Source organism: Aspergillus niger, assembly GCF_000002855.4.
Source record: "Aspergillus niger supercontig An04".
In the NCBI taxonomy this organism is placed as follows: domain Eukaryota; kingdom Fungi; phylum Ascomycota; class Eurotiomycetes; order Eurotiales; family Aspergillaceae; genus Aspergillus; species Aspergillus niger.
The window spans coordinates 2,299,726-2,313,706 of record NT_166539.1 but is presented as its reverse complement, the minus strand read 5'-3'; the positions used below and the strand labels follow the sequence as shown (position 1 = coordinate 2,313,706).

Sequence of the window (13,981 nt, the reverse complement as noted above, 5' to 3'; positions counted from 1 at the left end):
TCCCCCAAAATCCTCTGTGTTTCAAGTCGGAGTCTCAAATTATGGACTACCATGTACTCAGATTAGACTGCCATAATATATATTGCTTACTATGAAGCAAAGCGGATAGATCTTGAAGCCGCGAGAAGACTCTATTACAGCCGAGATGGTCTACCCGATCCACAAATGATTACATGAAAGCCAATAATGGATTGGTTCATCATAATCAAGTATATGTATAAATTCTGGTACAGCAGAGAAGGGCTGAACTAGGCTATCCATATTGTACGATTACCCCTTACTCTCGTCTTAGGTCTTCAGAATCCGGGTATAAGGCAGTCATGTTAACTGTGGATGCTCCAATGCTGGAACGATGCCTGAATGAGTAAAGAAACACTTTCGGAATCCCAGAAGGCATGGGCTATCCGAACCTTGCGCCTGGGCTGGATATGAGTATCTTGACGGATACGGGTGAGGGGTTAGCATATGGTAAGCTCTTATGCTTCCTTCCATATCTACTTTTAGAGCACTAATCATGTATCTTCAGAGGATGGTAATGAATGGGCCGAAGCAATCGTCTGGATAGGAAGTGTGACCATTCTCGACATTTGGCTGAAAGGAAGTACGTCCCTGATTTTACACGCAATCTGGGATAATACTTATACTATGTGTTAGTCTATACCGCTGACGATGTTGCACTAGCCATCCACCACGGAGTCAACAGTGTTTTGATCTCCAACCACGGAGGTAAACAATTGAACGGAGTGCCAGCCACAGTTGATGCCCTTCGTGAATGTACACCTGTCGCCAAAGGCGAGATCATGATTGCCAATGATGGAGGTATTCGCCGGGGCAGAGATATTTTCAAGATTTGGCCCTAGGAGCGGACTTTTGTTTCGCTGGAAGAATTCCTATCTGGGGATTGGCGGTTAGTCTATCTTCGAGCATCCTTACGGGCCCGGGCTGACTCTAGCTATGCAGTATAATGGGCCAAAGGGAGTTGAACTTGCTGTCAAGCTGTTGCAGGAAGAATTCAAGTTAGCTATGTGCCTCGCTGGGTAAGCGAAATCATTCCCTTCTTCAGTGGTTGTCTCGCACAAATCATTGTGGTACTGCCCTAAACCCACATGCAAATCTGTCAAGGATATCAACAAGAGTCTCCTCCCCATCCTTGAGACAAACGTTGTACTTTCGAAGCTCTAACATTACTACTCAGTATCCTATAAACTGTGGACTAAGATATATATGTGCCGAGCTATTAAGAGGGGCTAAGAAACGCTAGGCTCAGAGGGATACGGGTCCATAATTTATTCGTATCGTTTCTTAGCTAGTATTGCTTGCAGTAGTTCCTACTTGTTTTATACTACAGATTAATGTGAAATAGAATGTAAATTCAGCAACTTGAAATGCTAGTGCTCTAAAAAGGTTCAGGTCCATAAAATCTAGATACACCTGCATTGGCATAACACTTCCTAGTTAAGAGGCCAGTCAAATGGGTTATGGATGTTCAAGGTCCCGATCAGTTGAGGTGTCTGACTCCAGCCCCTTACCAGCGGAGCACTTTGTTAGGGAAGTATTCGTCAATCAGCTCGAGATAGTAAGGCTTTTCATTTAAGAACCAGTGTTAGTGGCAATACCTCACATGGAAGAGCTCTGGGTATTCTCACCTTCAGCTTCACTGGATCCGGCACGCTATCGCTCTTGCTGTACAAATCATAAGGGTTAAAAGCCCGCACCGCCGCAAGCATTTTCTTATCATGCTCATTCATCAACTCGTGGTAAGCATTCTCCCGGTGCCAGGGATAGAACGAGTGATATCTGATCATCGCAAGACCTTCATCAGGAATAGTCGACTGATCTTTGACAATGTGATACAAGTATTCATCATGACCCCAGCAAAGCATGACATTCTCCAGTCCACAGCCAGGAGAATAGATCCCAAACTTGGTATTGTAGATCGGGTTCTTGATGTCCTCATTGTTTTTGAAAGATTCCGTACCAAAAATGATGCGATCATCAAAAGCACATCCAACAGGAAACGTATCGCCCACGACATCCCACTGACCCTGTGCGCCGAAGAAGAAAAGCAACTTTCCCAGATCATGAATCAATCCGACAAGTTGCATCCAGCGCGGCTTTCCCTCCTGGCGAATTGCTTCAGCAGACTGAAGAAGGTGCGTCATCTGTGACTCCTGGGTATCGGGGTCACATTCATCGATGAAGGTGTTGAGCTTCTCAATGGCTTCCCAGACGGTCATATGGGCTCGCGTCTTGTTGTGAAAGTTGTGTCGGGCTTTCAGGTTGTAAGCTACGGTTTGTAGGGTGTGTTGCTGCGCGTAGAAGTTCTTCACACGGTCACAAGCATCGTTGAATTGGCGGAAGGTAGTCTTGTCTTTGGCTTTGTCAAACTCGGAGTCGTCGTATAGATTTTTCGATGTTGCGGGGTCGGTGTTCTTGGCTCTTAGGACGTTCACTGCATCGATCATGTCGGAGGTGGCTTCGATGTTGGTTGGAGCCAGCGAAATCTCGACAGATGGCATGATGGCTGTCTTGCTTAGTAGCTTCGGAAGGATAACTTGGGGTATTTCTTTGAGATAGTTGTGTCTGCTCAGTAGGTACCAGACCTTGATGACTGTGGATGGATTTAAATACCTGGTACCTTCCCTCAAGACAGCCTAATGAGATATAATCTCGTGTGACTCGGATACAAGAATCCGCATGCTTTTCGTATACAATGTTAATAGCATGCAAGGGTGTAGGCTACCGGCTTCACACCCCGTAAGTAAGCGGAAAGCGGTTTCATGCTTGCTGATGGAAAGCGAATTCCGCTTCAGATGGCGTACAACCCTCCTCAAAGCTTAAGAGGGATCGCTAACTCGGGAATATAGTCATGAGATGTGCAATCTCCCTACATGCATGCCTCATACCGGGATTCAAATCGATGTTCTCTTTCCAGGAAATGGACAATCCGTAAAAGTACATTGATAGCCATGTATTGATTGAGTAAACTATTCCCTCTAGGTATTTCACCTAGTGATATATATGACTAATCTCTCCAGTATTCCAAGAAGGGGATGTTGGGTTTCTCTTTCACGACGTAGTTCCTTAGCCTGAGGGCTTCTAGATTTGCGCGATATGGTATCGGACTGCGTATATGACAGCGATGGATTACAGAAAGCAGTTTTACATTAGTTCTCAGATATATTAGATGTCTCTTTTTCGATGTAAGTTTGCTTCTCACAATGCTCGGCCTTGTAGTCGTAGAGCCAGATGCGGGGCGGAGCTTCCTAGGATCACGATCGATTAACAAATGACTATCTGCATTGTATTGAAGCCACAGACACGGCCGCTACAGGTAGAAATAATATAGGGTGTATTCTTTGCCATGTAATTTACACGCCTCCCACGATTCTGTATGTGTACTTACTTACGCTAGGATGCTTGAGGCTTCGAAGCGCAAGAATATTGTAGAGTGGAGCCTCCAATGATTTCCCGATTGCAACCAAGGCCAATGAGGGTCACGGATTATTTATCTTGGAATGTGATAGGCACAACTTAGAGAAAGGATCGACACGTAAGTGCTCATCCCATACCAGGATATGGTACGAGGAGAATCGACGAGATGATATATGCCAAGTCGGAATTCGACCTGCGTTTGCGGGGAAGCTCAACGATGCCGGAGAATGACCACCGAGAGGCCAATCCTTGTTCCGCAGGAGTCAGACTGCCTGTCCATTCTAGCAGAGAGGTAAGGGCAGTCTTTGGGCGACGTGTCTGTAATTCGAAGTGATATACCACAATCTAGCTGACTGAGTTCGATGAAAATTGGCAGGGGAAAAGATGGCATACCTATTTCAATTTACGCAAAACACTTAATCATGACAGCATCTGGACTCCCTTAGCTGGATACTCTGGCGTTTACAGACTCGCTCAGAATCAACGCTCTTAATCTCAGTAGTCTATTAAGATATCTTTTCCTCCAAGGACTTTGTTCTCCCAGGTCCTGGATCAAGCGGAAACCGAGCCGAAATCACCCAATATGTAAATGTCACAGTTTTTTTTTTTTTTTTTTTTTTTTTTTTTTTTTTTTTTTTTTTTTTTTTTCTTTTTTTGTGACTGGTTGGGTTTAGTCCTCGTGCCGCTAGAAGCCCAAAACTGAATTAATAACATAAATTACAGCTGTTGTTCGTTTTGTTGAGCTTCTCTCCCTGGGCTAGCGTATAGAAGGCTATCTTCCTCAGCATTCTCCACATGAAAACAACTCGTACAGTATATATATTAAGTTCGCCGAAGACAACCCTATAGAGCTTTTGATTGAATCTCCGGGGATTTTTAGTTTCTGTCACTATGTTGGATAGTGGACTTTGATCCAAAATGTTGAACTGCTCCATTCTAGATGAAAAGGCATAAGAAAAAACAAACAAATCTGGCTTCGCTTGTGACGTATTCACAATGCTCCTGTAAAGGTAGCATAAACAACATCTTCCTCATATTGTATTCAGAAACACCAATGGAAACTTGACGAACACACGTAGCAATCGCTGTAGGTCCGACAAAGAGCATGTGTATGACAGCGTGGGTGAGTGCAATGATTTGATAGGCCAGGATTGGCTGCTTCAGCCTTCCCAGGTGCAACATCCTCGGCTTCATTATCAGAAATTGGGTCATTGCTATGGAACCTTTTTGCCGATTCCATTGAGGAGTCCAGTTCTTCGCAGAGAGAATCTGATGCAATAGCTAACACTGTAGCATCATGGTCTAGCAGATAGTATCCCCCATTCCTATCGTCCAAGGTTCCCATAGGATATTGGTCTGCCATGTCGTTGAGTTGCTTGCGGGTCTCCAAAATTATGATTCCCTCGGGGATTGGTACAGTATATCGGTCTGTCGACATCGAGAATCTGCTTGCGGCACTTGCAACCAGGAATAGGAGTCCACTAATATTCTTCAATAACATAATAAGGATTTGGTAGGTTCTGAAAGATTAGTTAGCAAGACTATGAAAAGGTATTTTATGCAGAGTGAGTGCTGTATAAACAGAAGTGTACCTTTGAATGTCCCTTGCTTCTTTTTGCACCCTTGTTGCTACCTTATCTGTCAACGATCATGAATGTAAGACAATATTTTAGAGAGCTGGGGGTGGATACTACTTATATAGTTTATAGGGGAGGGCCACTTATATAAAAGACACTACTATTAAGAGCACACAGTAGCCATTATTGGTCTTGCTACAACTCCGTTGCAATATTAATGCACTCACAACAACGGAATAACTTGGCACAAGGCGGGAAATAGTAGCATGGCAATGTTACATTGCATTAACTGGCATCCAGTCTCCAACCTCTCGCCAGGTTTAGGAAAGCAGGTTATTAGACGGCAGATGTCACCTACCTGTGTACTCGGATTCGAGTTAATCTTCCCCGAATTAGCCCATCAAGTGGCTCATCGCAACACGCGGACATTGGGCTGTCAACATACTCTATTGGACCTGGTAGACTACATTAAAGTTCGGGGTCGGCGAACGAATAATCATAAATTTCACGCTAGTTTCGACCGAGCCCAGTGACATGTGCGAATCTCCTTTTTTCGCCCAACCACGTCCATACCTACTCCGACTCTAATGCTGCCTCCACAGCATTACGATAGTATATTAATTTTATCATCTTATAGATACCCTGGCTTGAGTTAGGAATATGTTAAGCCTTATTAAGTATAAATGCGGGGTATCATGATAAATACTTTTGAAGTCTCCGAGGTTCTCCAGGTTTCCAAGTGGCCAGCCCATCGTGCGTTTTCGACAAAGAAGGCAGGTGGACCAACACAGTGAGTAGCCTGACGGCCCTTTGGGTCTTCTGTCACTTCGTTTGTATTTTCCACGAAAATCTGTTATGAAAAATAGGATCGGCCTGAGGATTCCCCCGCCCTGATATATGTCTTTCCACGGACGAATTCCTGTATACTAACTAAGTACGCTTATACAGTTCAATGTCTTAGTTGTCTCTATTCAATGTCAATTCCCCTGACCTACCGTGATTTCACAACATAGGTTATAAGCCCGGACAGCTAGACTAGGCTTAGCAATACTACCTAGCAATACTTGACAGCTAGAGATTCCTACCTCGCTGCTATAGCATCTAATAGTTCAATTAGTCTGCTCGATCATTTGCTTTGTATGCACTGTACTTATTTAGATCTGTGGGTCTTACACAAGGATAGTCACGCACTTGATTTTGATTCGACTGAACTCCGATGCACCTAACACAGCCCATTGTCTTGATTTGACGGCATCCAAATTACGCAGTTAATCTCGGGAAATACCGTCTGGGTAGTTCCAAACTTGTGGTGTCTGACCGTCATTTCCGTGGAGGAGTCTAAAGCACAGCCTCACAGCTCTTGAGAAACCTTCAGGGCAAGGGTAGCCCGTCTGCTTATAAGAGGACTAATGTGCCGTGCCTAATTTTATATACATATATAATTGTATTAGGACAGACGAGTATATTATATATATAACACTGGAATACCTACTCTTAGTGTTATCTATTATAAGTATAATCCCACAGCCTACTCAGCCTTTAACATTCCCGTTTAAGAATCTAATATAGATTTAGTATCTAACTATCTGCGACACCCTGATGCTTACAGCACAGGGGTCGGTTAAGATTAGTACATCCCCGCTCATATTTGTGAAGCCGCTGGAGCGACTAGCACCTTCAGCGCAACCCTTGACTAGGGTTTAGTAGCAGGTATTGGCTTACAGCTTACGTTGGTAACCACTTCTGCGAAGCACCGGAAACAAGCCCGCAGCTTTCTCGAAGTGTCTGTCACATGGTTCCGCGTTGCACGGAAGAGCTCACCATGTGGCGAGAGTGTGAACTCCTTGTTCTCGTTAACGCTGTCTCTGGCATCGTGCGAGCTTTACCAGAAGTATGAAATATTAATTAGTCTTCCAACCTAACAAGATGGGTCATCACTGCATACATCCCGCAGTGGCCCTGAGGGGTTACTCGTTTCTTCCGCTGTGGTCCAGCAAAACAAGGGGTGACTGCGGCGCGACTGCGGCGCTATACTTCACGCTAATATATGTCCGCAGCCATATCTGAGACTCTTGCCACACAGGCCAAATTAGTAGCAGACCTTTTCTGGCATGTGAAAGCACTGCGCTCGACAACAGTCAAGAATACAAAGAACTGTGCTACACTTGACTAAAATATCTTAAAGATAGGCCACAAGGAAACAAAACATTCTTTACCTCCAGGAACTTCCATGAGAGATTATCATAACGTAACCCACGGTTAAGCGGCCCACACGGTTAGGCGGCCCATCTGGTTATCCCATATAAAAGATGTTTTTTTAAATCTTCATATCTCAACCAATACTGAATATAATCAGTTCTAACTTAATATATAGATAATATACAGTAGAATAAATAATATATAATTTTTCTAGATTTTTAAGAATTTCTTTTATGAAAAATATATCAATATATCCAAAATTACAGATAAATTACAGATTTTGTAATATGATAAGATACTATTCATATTTATATAGATTTTTGAGATGTATTGGATAGTTATTTATATAATTTATAATCTATTTATACAATATTGAGTCTTCTAGTCTTATAATGGTTGAGATATCTTGTGTTCAAAAAGGGTCTTTTGTATAGTATTACCAGCTGGGCCGCCTAACCGTGTGGGCCGTTTAACCGTGGGTTACGTTATAATCCACTAATCCACTTAGTCAGCGTGGTCTTGCACATGCAACAGTTACTTCTATAAATTATTTAATCATGCACTGAATATTATAGAGGCATACGGAGTATGTTGCTCTATCCTAACTGAGTTTATTATAAAATATAGGCATGCTCAGTTTATTTCTGATTTTATCTAATATATTTTCAAGATTATTCACGGCAAGATAAATTATATAATAGAATAAGTCCTAATCCTCTTTCTGGAAATAATCTTATAATATAGTAAAAAGGCAGGATACCTTCTTCTGTTTATAGCTTGATTATTTCTGTAATCTCTAGAGTATATCCCTGGTTCCTGTTTTCTACTATTATCAAGTATTAATATAAGTCTTGTTTCTAGTTGTTCAATGAGCCATACTGCTTCGTTTGACTCTACGGACCTCGTAACTATCTCTCAGTACCTATTTGTCATATTCGATCATCATTATCCATAATCAGGTCGGCTCAGTACACCTCAACAAAACAACTTGAATCGTGAGTGTCACTTTCATTCTATCTAGTTCTTTAAGGTCTCACCCTCGAAAAATATCTTCTCTCCACTAATCAAACTGCGCTGCAAAGCCTGCCCAACAGCGACCGCCCTAACCGAGCTCCGAAGGCTGATCGGTGGAGCCTTATTCTCCAAACAACACTCAGTAAACTCAGCAGCCTCAGTAACGAAAGCCTCCCTAAACCGCTCATAATAGTGCTGTGGAAGCAGCCGTCTAGCGCCTGCAGCGTCATGAATCTCAACATGATTCTTTCGCGGCTGAAAATTCACCTGAATTGAACCCCTTTCACAGATAAGTTCAGTAATATCCTCCTGTCCCGCCGCCATCATGCGCGTGCAGTACAAAGCAGCCATCTTACCACCCTCAAATTCAAGCGTGGCCAATGCATTGTCGCGATCATTGCTTTCCTGTAATCCAGGATGCACGGCAGTGACTCCCACAGACTGCAGGCTCTTGATGTTGCTGTCCTCGCCAAGGAACCACAGCATGAGATCAATGTCATGGATGGAACAATCGAGGAAGATACCGCCGCTTGTCTTTGCATATTCCACGAAGAAGCCCGAGGTATCGATCAAGTCCGCAGTCTGGGAGCGGAAAACAACAGGGAGACCGAATTCGCCCCGCGTGATCCGTTCATGAGCTTCGCGGTATGAGGCGTCGAAGCGGCGCGAGAAGCCACACATCACCTTCTGCTTAGGGTGCGTTTTCAGAGATTCTTCATAAGCGTCAAGGACGGATTGAGCCTTCATGTCAAGACAAATGTCAGCACCTTAGAACACGAGGCTTCATGCATTTGGTAGGACGCACAACATCAAGGTCAATACTGAGAGGCTTCTCACACAGAACATGCAAGCCCTTCTTGATTGCCTTGATAGCTTGCTCAGCGTGTACTGCCGTAATACTGGCAATGACCACAGCCTCCAAGTCCTCTCTCTCGAGCATCTCATCATAGTCGGCGTATATCGTCACTCCCTCCAGGTTTTCCTGTCCCCATTCCCTTTCCTCACCATCAGGCGTGCTCGCTGCAATGACGTTGGCTCGGGCGGTCAACTCATGAAAATTGACGGCATGGCGTTTACCTTTAGTTGTTAGGTAACTAGCTGAACTTCATGGCGAATTAGACGTACCCATGCGGCCGAGGCCTGCGATGCCGACACGGAGCTTAGTTTTCGCCATATTGTCTTGGGAGTATCAGCGAATGCTTGAGAGGAATATTACCTGGGCAAGGTATTACACAATTTAAGTAGCGCTGCTTCAGCCCGCGAAATGAATGCCGATGTTAATCAGGCACGGAAATCAACAGAATTCTTGCCGGGATTCTACATCCGTCTACATTCCCCAGGCCACGGAATACGTGCATAACTGCATATAACAAAATCGTGTTCTCGACACCCTTGGAAACTGTTTCCCTTCCCTAAGAAGTCTGTATCACACGCACTTTTGACAAGACGGTTACTGTTTTGCGGGCCGTCGCCTAGGCTTCCGATGAGTAAAGCCAAGCAGTCTTCTCCGTTGGAAGTCACGGTGAACCCTGCATGAAAATTAGATCCTGGGCTGTATTATGCATACCTTCGTCCGATTTGAATAACAGAGTTGATGGAAACACATTTGCGGTTGCTTGCACCTTCCAGCATAACAAAGGAGAAGCTTTCGTCGTTCTACCTAGGCACTTAAGACCCAGACATACTATTTCACTTTGCACGCTTGCAGTGCTCAAGCCCACCCGTCTCTTTCTCCAAGTGGGCGCGGAACTCAAACTCTCCAGCAAGGGGCCAATGTATCCAGAGCGTGTGCATCTGCCATGGATGTACAGGGAGCTTATGACTCCGTTAGAGTGCCAATGCTGTTTCCTGTCCTCGCGTTCCCCCCCCCCCCCCTAATATACCTATCAGGCCATTGATATAGGACAATAGTCAGCTTGCGACCTTGGTTTTAATGGTTTAGCATCGAATATCACGGACACCAGGTCCATCCCAGTCACGGAGAAGGAGGGAATGACACTACTGGTTTAGCACCAACCTGTCAATTACATGCCACCCGATATTTCTGCAAGTCACAATGAGTCTTTTTCCCTGCAGCAAGTCAGATTTTAGGGCGTAGTGTTGAAATCCCAGCCAAGACTACAGGTCGCCCGTAAGTTCACTGATTGTCAGCATGTGAGATGCACTTTCTGACATGGAGAGAATGATGTCATGATCGTCGAGCTTTCTAAGCAGTCCCCGCGATGATTGAGTTGGCAAATCCCTCGGGGCGCAGGGATCATCTTCGCTGGGCCGAACTGCGATGCCCGGCTGGCAGAGATCATATTACTAAGAGTCAGTTATGTTCGTTCATACTTTGGATACAGTGTTCTCCTTATGACCAAAGAGAAACATCACTTAGTAGCCGTATTGAAGTTACTGCATCATTTGTCATGTGTAAAAGGTACGGATTTGTGGGATGATGCGCAGAGGCGATGTATGATATATATATTCGGATGACCGACGGTGTCACCGCCACATCCTTTTTTCAGTCATCCCAACCCGTAATACATCCTTTGAGCCCAGAAATCCAATCTACTGGTAGGTTGTTAGAGAAAGAAGCATGTTGGAGAATGAGACTAAGCCTGCGCGGCCTGATTGGAACAACTAATGGCTCACTACTTGGCAAGGCTGAGTGCCGCGGAGAGCGAGGTCAGACGCGAAAAGACCCTGGCAGTACCTCTGCGACAAAATCTAGCAATGTTACATGTCACATAGAACTGGCCAAATCCTTTGAGAGCATTAGGTAACACCCAGGCAATGAGGGATCAATAACTTCAGGCAACAAAAACGGTGACACGTTTTCTGCTTGCGATACGGATGAAACCAACATGACTAACTCTGTCAACAGCGCTTTGACGCTTCTAAGCCAAGACCATGCAGGGTCCTGGGGGTCAATGATCATCTTACTCAGGGTGTTTGTTGGTTCGTCGTGAGATGCACACTCATTTTCGGGTTTTAAGTGTGATGGCGGTGATATCCGGAGCCACGCCATGCCATGTATCCGCCAAGATCCACCGCGTCTATTAATAATAGCGGCGAGAGACAACAAGAGAGACAAAGAGTCGGGAATAAGAGAGGGAATCCGGTGGGACTGCCGTGTGCCAAGGACTTTGTTCCTCCTTGATCCTCCCCAAAAGGTCTGGCAACCCGGAGGTGTTTCCCACATCAGCATCTGGTCTCGTGCAGGTGAGTTGGTGAGGAGAATAATGCCGATGGACGAGCGGGGAAGCGAGGTTGCAGCTGGTCCCATGTATCCATGCAAATGAGCGGATTCTAACATCATATGGAGGTATGCACACGTGCTACGTGCCTGCTTGGTGCAGTTTGCAATCGAACCTACAGTTGAATCTACAATTCCACAAAACACTAACGGCACGTCAACGCATGATGCAACACGGGAAAGATTTCACTGGCCAAGAGAGCAGAGATGCAATGGCAATTGGGTAGAAGGGGGCTATGTAAGACAGTGTTGGAGTGAGACAGCGGGAAGAGGCAGAACGGGAAAAATTGTGAATAACAATAATGAAAGGGGAATAAATTGAACGGACAAGAGATTTCTCTGGAAGCCTTGGCGGTGGAGTATTCCACGAGATGCCTGTCTGTTGATTGGACAGAGTGGATGTAACCCCCCGCTCGGGGGCCCCAAAAAGGAATGTGGTCACGCCCGGAGGGTCCGGACTAGACTCTTCTGGGGCATCAGGCCTCCTGTTTGGGATGAAAATAAAAGGTGCATCGTTCAGTCAAACCGAAGAGGAAAGTCCCCAACACGTGTTCTTGGGGGCGAAAGACAAGCCTGCGGATCGCTGGAAATAGTGGCAACTAGACTGGAAGAGCTTTTTGCTTGTATCTACTGTATCAGTGGGGGACAAAATTATTCTCAAACAACAAACCCTCTAGTGTAACCCCTATTGCAATTAATGGAAAGGATGTTTGGGATGGATTGCCCCGGAACACACGACCGATGATAATTGTAGTTAAGATTTCCCCTGTCTCAGACTGACTGCCCAGGGTCTGCGGGGCTTGGCTCGGAGGGTGATTGGCTTTCGGGGCACGTCTGGCAACGCCGCTGCTTCTAATTTTACCGATTCTCGCCTGCACAGCCAATGGCTGCCATGTTGCTGGTGGACCATCAGGGTCCAGGGCCCTCAGGGTCCAACTTTCTCTACACCAGGCATCCACCCCATTCACCCTCGGTCATTAGTACTGTGTAGTACTGTGTAGTAGAGGCCACTAGTTCCGGAGCACTACTGGTAGCCCCCCTCAAGTCACTAGACCGCTTGGAGGTCGGCACACCGTGAACCACCCAGCTTTAGAGTTCGCCCAGTTCGTTGGACTGGCCAGCGTGCTATATTGCCCGTTTTGATGCAGGGCTGTGAATTGAAACTGCGGCTCTATCCGTGATTGCTGGCCGTAAGAAAGACTCCACCTCCTCAGGCCTCCATCATCATGGCGTCCTGCTCTTCTTTCCCCATCTCTCTCCTCTTTTCCCTTCTCCTCCTCCTCCTCTTCTTCTTCTTCCTCCTCTCTCCTTGAAGAACCCCTCGTTCCCTTCTTCAGCTTTTGACGCCTTCTTCCATCATTCCGGGCTTCCATCCCGGTCACGCCATCTCCGTCCTTCACCCTTCAATGGGTGTACTCTCTTAGTTCGTGGTGCTATGCGGTCCGTCTGCTGAGATACTGTGACTTTCCTGCTGCACCATGAAGCTCTCCAATCCCCTCCGTCGCTGCGGCCCTGCCCTGCAGCGTCTGCGTACATCTCCTGGCGAGTTTTTCGACTACACATGGGAGTTCACGCGCCGATATTTCTTCACGGTCTCCTTCATCGCACTTTTTGGCGCCAAATTGTTGCATCTATACGCTCACATCCACTCTCTCCCCCCTCCTAAATTCATCCTTTGGGGCTCGACCTTTTTCTTCCAGGATGTGATTCTCACCCTCCTCATCCGCTTCTTCACTCAGAAATTCCACTGGCGCACCGTCGCATTGTTGTCAGCTTTGGTGATTGTACCATTCAGGTAGGCTGCAAACATACCAAAAAGACGTTCTGTCAACAACTGACCCATCTAGTTTGATCATGTCCGGAATGACCGCCGCAAATACCTCCTTCTACGTTGTCACCGGTGCCGAAATCCACTGGCGACAGGCCAAAACCTTCCACCGCGATGCCGCCGCGATGCGCACATTGTTGCAGGGATTAACCGGGTTCCTGATCGTGGAAGGCATTCTGCTGACCGTGGCCTGGTTTCTGTCTGCACCACTGCATCGCGTTGTTGGTGGCATCCTCACAATCCTGGGACAGCCTTTCAAATGTTTGTTCCGCTGTATGAGCCGAGTTCGTGCGTTCCGCCCGAGATCCGCGTTGCCGGAACCCGAGATCTACGAGCAGATCGGCGTGGATGACTATCTCGACGACAAGAGTGACGATGGCTCTTCTATCCACCTTCTCGAGCCATATGGCGAAGTGTCACCCGTTGCGAGACGGGGACACTCGATTCTGATCAAGCTCGCCGTCTGGGTGCCATTCCTCAGCTTGGTCTTGCTGCGCGTGGTTCGACCTTGGGATCCCGCCTACATGTTCTTGTCAGAAGCCTTGCCAGTGGCACCCTTCATCGGTGGCCATCGGCACTCCCCCGTCCGCGCTGGGGGACTGCCAGGGGACTATGAGTGGCTGGAGGATCGCACACCGTTAGACAAGGTACCCAAATGGGACGGCTGCCGAAGGGTGGACTGCCGGC

The 13,981-nt window shown here is 46.3% G+C and overlaps 7 protein-coding genes across 7 annotated transcripts; 2 read left to right on the top strand and 5 right to left on the bottom strand.

Annotated features, from left to right (window-relative positions):
* Positions 1–1,586: 1,586 nt before the first annotated feature.
* On the bottom strand, positions 1,587–2,237 carry An04g09500 (uncharacterized protein; the record flags this gene model as incomplete). The annotated part of the gene is made up of 1 exon (XM_003188623.2): positions 1,587–2,237. One exon carries the CDS (start codon positions 2,235–2,237, stop codon positions 1,587–1,589), a length of 651 nt encoding a protein of 216 aa, XP_003188671.2.
* Positions 2,238–4,477: 2,240 nt separating this feature from the next.
* Positions 4,478–7,125, bottom strand: An04g09490 (hypothetical protein; the record flags this gene model as incomplete). The annotated part of the gene is made up of 14 exons (XM_059747773.1): positions 4,478–4,955; positions 5,028–5,057; positions 5,240–5,370; positions 5,458–5,475; positions 5,719–5,862; positions 6,008–6,066; positions 6,098–6,104; positions 6,186–6,234; positions 6,368–6,432; positions 6,505–6,516; positions 6,620–6,705; positions 6,735–6,892; positions 6,958–7,040; positions 7,114–7,125. The coding sequence occupies 14 exons, from the start codon at positions 7,123–7,125 to the stop codon at positions 4,478–4,480; spliced, it is 1,332 nt and encodes a 443-aa protein (XP_059600710.1).
* A 1,103-nt stretch (positions 7,126–8,228) lies between these two features.
* Positions 8,229–9,399, bottom strand: An04g09480 (uncharacterized protein; the record flags this gene model as incomplete). The annotated part of the gene is made up of 3 exons (XM_001402267.3): positions 8,229–8,966; positions 9,031–9,302; positions 9,351–9,399. The coding sequence occupies 3 exons, from the start codon at positions 9,397–9,399 to the stop codon at positions 8,229–8,231; spliced, it is 1,059 nt and encodes a 352-aa protein (XP_001402304.3).
* A 143-nt stretch (positions 9,400–9,542) lies between these two features.
* Positions 9,543–10,195, bottom strand: An04g09470 (hypothetical protein; the record flags this gene model as incomplete). The annotated part of the gene is made up of 4 exons (XM_059747772.1): positions 9,543–9,754; positions 9,793–9,885; positions 9,982–10,073; positions 10,149–10,195. 4 exons carry the CDS (start codon positions 10,193–10,195, stop codon positions 9,543–9,545), a joined length of 444 nt encoding a protein of 147 aa, XP_059600709.1.
* An 879-nt stretch (positions 10,196–11,074) lies between these two features.
* An04g09460 (hypothetical protein) lies at positions 11,075–11,693 on the top strand (the record flags this gene model as incomplete). The annotated part of the gene is made up of 3 exons (XM_059747771.1): positions 11,075–11,168; positions 11,280–11,432; positions 11,536–11,693. The coding sequence occupies 3 exons, from the start codon at positions 11,075–11,077 to the stop codon at positions 11,691–11,693; spliced, it is 405 nt and encodes a 134-aa protein (XP_059600708.1).
* Positions 11,694–11,986: 293 nt separating this feature from the next.
* Positions 11,987–12,839, bottom strand: An04g09450 (hypothetical protein; the record flags this gene model as incomplete). The annotated part of the gene is made up of 3 exons (XM_059747770.1): positions 11,987–12,096; positions 12,203–12,408; positions 12,550–12,839. The coding sequence occupies 3 exons, from the start codon at positions 12,837–12,839 to the stop codon at positions 11,987–11,989; spliced, it is 606 nt and encodes a 201-aa protein (XP_059600707.1).
* A 105-nt stretch (positions 12,840–12,944) lies between these two features.
* An04g09440 (hypothetical protein [truncated ORF]) lies at positions 12,945–13,980 on the top strand (the record flags this gene model as incomplete). The annotated part of the gene is made up of 2 exons (XM_001402263.3): positions 12,945–13,261; positions 13,314–13,980. Coding segments are annotated over 2 exons (984 nt in total), but the record flags the coding sequence as incomplete, so codon positions are not given.
* Between the last annotated feature and the right edge of the window lies 1 nt (position 13,981).